Source organism: Ciona intestinalis, chromosome 2 (assembly GCF_000224145.3).
Source record: "Ciona intestinalis chromosome 2, KH, whole genome shotgun sequence".
In the NCBI taxonomy this organism is placed as follows: Eukaryota; Metazoa; Chordata; class Ascidiacea; order Phlebobranchia; family Cionidae; genus Ciona; species Ciona intestinalis.
Window position 1 is genome coordinate 7,273,118 of NC_020167.2, and position 5,965 is coordinate 7,279,082.

At 33.9% G+C, this 5,965-nt stretch overlaps 5 protein-coding genes across 5 annotated transcripts in view; 4 read left to right on the plus strand and 1 right to left on the minus strand.

Moving 5' to 3' along the window:
- LOC100182539 (28S ribosomal protein S26, mitochondrial-like) overlaps positions 1–1,149 on the plus strand; it is a 3,302-nt gene extending 2,153 nt beyond the window's left edge. Inside the window, exon 3 of the mRNA XM_018817457.1 lies at positions 669–1,149. Coding sequence (XP_018673002.1) covers positions 669–909 — 241 coding nt within the window. The 3' untranslated portion in view covers positions 910–1,149. The remainder of the gene's footprint in view (positions 1–668) is intronic.
- LOC100186522 (short transient receptor potential channel 4-like) overlaps positions 1–5,965 on the minus strand; it is a 20,579-nt gene that overhangs the window by 12,009 nt on the left and 2,605 nt on the right. The window lies entirely within an intron of this gene.
- Positions 1,197–1,541, plus strand: LOC101242419 (glutaredoxin-like). The gene has a single exon (XM_018817185.1). The coding sequence runs from the start codon at positions 1,197–1,199 to the stop codon at positions 1,539–1,541; it is 345 nt and encodes a 114-aa protein (XP_018672730.1).
- LOC100180195 (glutaredoxin-C8) lies at positions 1,866–3,721 on the plus strand. The gene has a single exon (XM_002132135.5). The coding sequence runs from the start codon at positions 2,055–2,057 to the stop codon at positions 2,601–2,603; it is 549 nt and encodes a 182-aa protein (XP_002132171.1). The 5' UTR covers positions 1,866–2,054; the 3' UTR covers positions 2,604–3,721.
- LOC100179453 (receptor-type tyrosine-protein phosphatase gamma-like) overlaps positions 3,722–5,965 on the plus strand; it is a 16,607-nt gene continuing 14,363 nt past the window's right edge. Inside the window, exons 1-2 of the mRNA XM_002127265.5 lie at positions 3,722–3,789; positions 4,940–5,083. Coding sequence (XP_002127301.1) covers positions 3,741–3,789; positions 4,940–5,083 — 193 coding nt within the window. The 5' untranslated portion in view covers positions 3,722–3,740. The remainder of the gene's footprint in view (positions 3,790–4,939; positions 5,084–5,965) is intronic.

Sequence of the window (5,965 nt, forward strand, 5' to 3'; positions counted from 1 at the left end):
AATATTACTATATTTTTTATTAGAGAATTAAACAGATGAATTTAAACGTGTGATGAAGCAATTTTGGGAATTTAAATTTACCATTAGTATAAATGAATTTACAAAAGTCTGCCACCCCTGTATTTATAAAAGTGTGGCGCCTAGAAATTTAAGCTAACAGTTTTACAGAATTTTTTGTTTTATTTACAGTTGTGCTTTCCAAGAGGAAATGTCAAGGAAAGGAGTCAAAGAAAGTGATGAAACAAATACAAGGCTTGATTTCTGGGATGAAAAAAGTCACCATGCTAAATGCATGACTTATAATGATAAAATAAACAAAGAAATTAATGAACAAAGGTAGAATATTGTATCTTGATTGTAATCTAAAAACTTTCTATTTGCCGATTTGTATGACTTGGTACTTCTTAGTAGAGAAGTATGAAATTTTAGTGTAAATTGCCACTAAGTCGCAACAAAGCGTGGATAAGAAAAACGTTACAAACTTTATTACTTTCAGATTGGATAACAATTGTAGTGGTTAACGATAAGCTGGAACTGTATACTGATAGGCATTCCCGCATTATTTGAACATGACGTCATGTTTTAAACCAACTCTTTTTTTTGTTTCTGGCTTTGGCCTCGATTGTTAACATTTCATCTTTTTTATTATTTTTTAATTTGATTTCTAGAATGCAACGAATAAAAGAGCAATGGAAACAATGGGAAATCGAATTTGCAGAAGCAGCAAAAGCAAAAGAGGATGCTAAACTAAAAGAACAGATTGAAGAAATAAAAAAAGAATCCGAAAACTGGTTGACAATGGAAAATATGGAAAAATTAATAACAGAAGCAATAGACAATCCTATTAATTATAATTTCTCTGTTACAAAGAAGGGAATCATACATACAAGGACCCCACAAGTTTTGTGACAACGCAAAGTTTAGTTTTAGTAAACAAGTTGTGTTATTAAAATGTCGCTTAATTGGCTAATATTTTGTTTATTTTGCCATTATTATGTAATATTGACAATCTTGACTGCAGTGATTTAGCCATTAGGCTTATCCCATATGTTATGGTATTTTGCTACAAATCCGCAACTGCTAAAACACTATGTGAAGGTTCTGTGCCATTCATATTTAATTATATTAGTTTTCTATTATTTACAGAAATTAGGGTTCAGTTTTTTTAAAGTTTTTTTCTTGAAACTGATATTACCATGGGAGCTTACCAAGGTAAAGTAAATGAAAATGAAGAAGAAGCACAAAAGTATATCGAAGAACTGATCCAAAAGCACCCTGTGATCATGTTCACCAAAGTGCATTGCCCGTATTGTTACCAAGCTAAATGGGCGTTCGACAGCATTAACGTAAAGTATGAAGATGTGGTTTTAACTCAACGCCCAGATGCTGGCATCATACAAGATGTCTTGTTGAAAATGACCGGTGCACGAACTGTACCCCGAGTTTTTATCAACCAGAAGTGCATAGGTGGTGGTTCGGAGACTAGTGCGTTAAATAAGCAAGGCGATCTTGAACGATTGGTAAAAGACGCTGGTAATTGAACCAAGATCATGTTACTACAGACGCTTCATTTATTTCCTGCATTAAGCCCTATGCATTTTACTTGGCATATGTTTTCCTAATATACCATCATTGCGGCAAGAAAAGATGAGTTAAAAGGTTAAATAGGTCTACTTAAAAGCGTAGCTACAGTCAATGTACAAAGGATAGTTACAATCAATAAAATTCATAGAAGTATCAATCTAATGTGTTATGCATTCTTGTGTTTGTTTGTCAGTTTGTGATAGCTTCATATTTTATGCAAATATGCCGTTCTATGCAATTTATAAACAAATTGTCATTGTTTTAATAGTTGGTCTCTTCAATGCTTTGGTTATTTCTGATCCTTATCTTATTTTTTTATTCCATTGTTTATCATTAGTTTTACTTTTTTACTAATTTTATTGGTATTCTACCTTTCAGGACTTTTATTAATGATATTTTCTCTTTACTAATTCTAGTTCCTAACTTAGATTTCAGATTCTTTTTAGAGAGATTACTAATTTGTGCTGAAAATGGGTTCTTATAATGGTAAGGTGTACAACACTCCTGAAGAAGCAGAGGAATATGTCAAAGAAACCATCAAAGCTCATCCAGTTGTTCTGTTTACCAAGAGGTTTAGCCCATACTGCTACAAAGCAACAAGTGCATTCAAAAGCATCAACGTTCAGTATGAAGAAGTTTTGTTGTCAGGTCGGTCTGATTGTCAGATCATCCAAGATGTTCTTCTCAAGATGACAGGAGCAAGAACCGTCCCGAGAGTCTTCGTCCATGAGAATTGCATCGGAGGCGGGAACGAGACAAGCGCTCTCAATAAAGAGGGGAAGTTGAAGAAGTTGGTGGATAAAGAAGAAGATGCACTAAAAGAAGAGCCAGCGCAGGAGAACCAAGCATCCACGGAGCAACAGGAAGAAGAAAAACCAGCGGAGGAGCAGACTTCAGAGGAGAAACCAAAAGAAGAGCAAGCTGAGGACCAAAAGCCTGCAGAAGAGCAAAAAGCTGATGAAGCTGAACAAGCTGAAGCAGCACAAGAAGATCAAAAAGAACAAACAGCACAAGAATAGTTCGGTTTCATCTTTTCAATATATTTGTCAGATAAGTCACTCAGTGAGATTTTACCATCCCTCCATTCCCAGTCAACCAAATTCAGCTTAACCGCAGTTTATTTGTATCATTTCAACAAAGTTTCTAATTCGTTTGTTTCTGATAAATTTGTCCAATGCTTCTAGTACATGAGAGCTCTTAGCTAAAGATATACACAGCCTGAGTTATGTACATGAAGTACATCATTTAATAAAACTTGGGACTGTAGACTGCTACCAGTTAATCATGTTCCAACTTATAGTGTTTACTGTATTTACAAGCTATAACTCAACTTAACAATGCAGTTATGTATTTAATCTGGTGTTATCAATTAACAAAGCTAAAAGTGCCCAAGAAAATACTAGAAAGTGAATTATCGGTTGTGTTACTACTTTATCAAGGTAATGGCCAGTGTTTAAATTAGTGCCGCGTACTACTCAATTATGTGTTACTCGATTTGTGTTATATGTTCCCATGTATATGCCTACTTACACCTGCATCGTATTGGCCTATATAAATCTGCACTACCTGTATTGAATTATTACGAGTTTACACATTCACTGAAAAATATTAATTATATACATGTTTGCATAATTGTTTATCACGCTTTGTTTATTTTACACCAGATCATCCGATGTTATTTAGTAGGGTGGGGAAGATGGGACACCTTTTCATTCTATTTTCTCGTTTTATTTAATAGTAAACAAAGAATTATAAACCGAACTCTCACAACTCCCATAGACAGTTTTTATTTGTTTAAAACACTATCACGATATTCGGATATCATGTGCTAAAGGTGTCCGTCTTTCCCCATTGTACTCTATCTCAATTATTAACATAACTCAACATCATAATGCACCATACATGCTTATAAATTGGACCCTATTAATAGTGTCAACATTTGGCCTTTTTTCAGCAATATATTGTAAATAAATTGTAATGTTTAATAGCTAGCTTTGCAATCATTTGTATGCCAACATTGAACAATTTGTATCAAGGTTCCCATTTTTGCTTCAACATTGCTTGGTAGTTAACTAGTACTAGTGTTGTGTCCGTATCAATGCAAATAATTTAACTTGTCGTATTTAACATTGTACAGGTGCTAGGTGTAGTGTAATATGTTTTCTGACTGTAGATGTTCTCCATTAGTGGTGTTGCTAATTGCAGGTACATAATAAATGATTTATGTCATGTTTGAAGCTAAAATATATGACCAGCATAGTTTAAAGGTTTTGTTTTGTGGATAAAGCAATATAGGCACTTAAAACATGGAATTTCTGGTCTGGTTTAATATATAAATACCAGCCAATATTTTACACAAATGTCTTTATTTTCAAACGTTTAGGTTTAGAACTAAAACCAATCTTTAGAGAAGTCATTAGTTCTTATTTTAAACTTTAACGTTTCAAAATTGGTTGTAATATACAAATGGGTTGTTATTTTTTTATTCAAGAAATAACATCAGTACTTTACCACAGCCATCTAAAAAGTTTGTTTTTTAATCCCAAATGGCAGGTGAATAAACAACAATTGGTAATAAAACAGCAAATTCACCGCAATATAAACTGATGTTGAATGCTTCCATTGTCCCATATTTATAAAATTCTTGGCCGCATACCTGTATTGAATTTTGTCTTGTCAATCAGTTTTAAGCATTATTAAAATTTTATGAAATTTTTTTCTTTTTCAATTTTTCCTTGCCCTACTGTAAATGCTGTGCATTTGCATTGCTTCATGCAAAGTAACTCTTAATAATTAATCAGTGGTATTTGAATATGGGTCGAAGTTGTCTTGCTATTCTCCTCACATTGAAAATGAGTAGACAGTCGTTTTTTACCCAGTGCTACTGACCTAAAGCAAATAATGGGATATTTCAAAATTGTTGTAAGAATTATGGGGCTCCGTTATAGTTTGTTATAACCATTGGGTTACTTGTGGCCATGAATGGGTTGTCTAAATTGACAGTCATACAGAAAATACTACCGCTCACAAAAACTGTATATTATGTAACCTCCCCCACCCTACCAACTACCATAGTTTTGTAACTTGTAAACAAAACTTTATATTTTGTAACTTGTAATTGAAATAAGTGTGATCAATTGACCATCATAGGCGCCAAACCTGGGGTGGCATGGTGGGCAAGCCTACCCTGAAATTTTTATACTGCATTAATCAGTTATAGATATTAAAACCAATAAGATATTTTCTTACAGGAATGGGGTGTCTAACTACCTATGTTTTCTTAAGTTTGGCCTTTATGTTGAGCCTAAATATTTTATTAAAAATATTCAAACTACTAAAACCATCTTTATCATAGGTTTGTTGAAATTTGTTGAAACAATAAACACAACAACAACAACAACACAACTATTACCAATTCACATTAATTCAACTGTGGTAACAACGACGGCTTCACTAAATATTTCTTCAACAACAACAACAACAACAACTGTTACTAATGGTAAGTAAGCATAAACTTTGCACAACCAACATATTATTGTTATGATGAAAATCAGTGGTTCTCAATCGCTGTCAGCTTTTCTACAGGTCCCTTAAATATATCACAATTTACTTCGCCTTCAGAAATTCAATAGAACCACAGATAACATGTATGATATCAAAAAGACAGCAGCAATTTGAAAAGACAGCAGCAAACCGATCGGCAAAAAACTGTGTTGTAATTTTACTGGTCGGTAGATGCTGGCGTCGATTTATATGGTGCAGGGTATGCAGGCCTAGCCTGACAATTTTGCAGGGGTTGCAGCAACCCCTGGATTTTCAAATTATTAAAGGAAATTCTTCTTAAATAAATACATTTAACTTTATCAAACAATTACTTTATAGTAGTTACGCAACACCTTCATTCTCCCAACGCATAAACTAGCGGTTTTTGTACCCTGCGCGGTTACCTATAACGGCTGCGTGTTACGTCAGACAAGTGTTTACGTCACATTGATAATCGCAAAATCGCCAATTGTTACAGTAACAATTATATTATTGTGTGAGAATGTAATGTTTACTAGTCATTTCTACCTTTTAAATTTTGTCTAACGTCTACTTCCAAAGCTGCTTTTCTCCCGAAGGCAATTCGAATTAAACTTAAAACACGCGGACCAGGAGAAAATTAAACTAAAGGAATAGGTGTTCTTTTTCTAAGACGCGCACATGCCATGAATCCCTAACAACAGTTGCGTGTAAAATCGATGTAATTTGGCTGTTAAACGTGCGAAAATGAACTACCTAAATCGGGTCGGTCACTGCTTTATATTTATATATGATATTTTCTTCAGCCAAGCAACATGTTTGTTACGAAATAGTAAGGATTCACGCGTGGATTCATTAC

What these genes read in the sequence shown, in the direction of transcription:
- LOC101242419 (XM_018817185.1), top strand. Translation starts at nt 1,197, where the DNA reads ATGGGAGCTTACCAAGGTAAAGTAAATGAAAATGAAGAAGAAGCACAA.
- LOC100180195 (XM_002132135.5), top strand. Translation starts at nt 2,055, where the DNA reads ATGGGTTCTTATAATGGTAAGGTGTACAACACTCCTGAAGAAGCAGAG.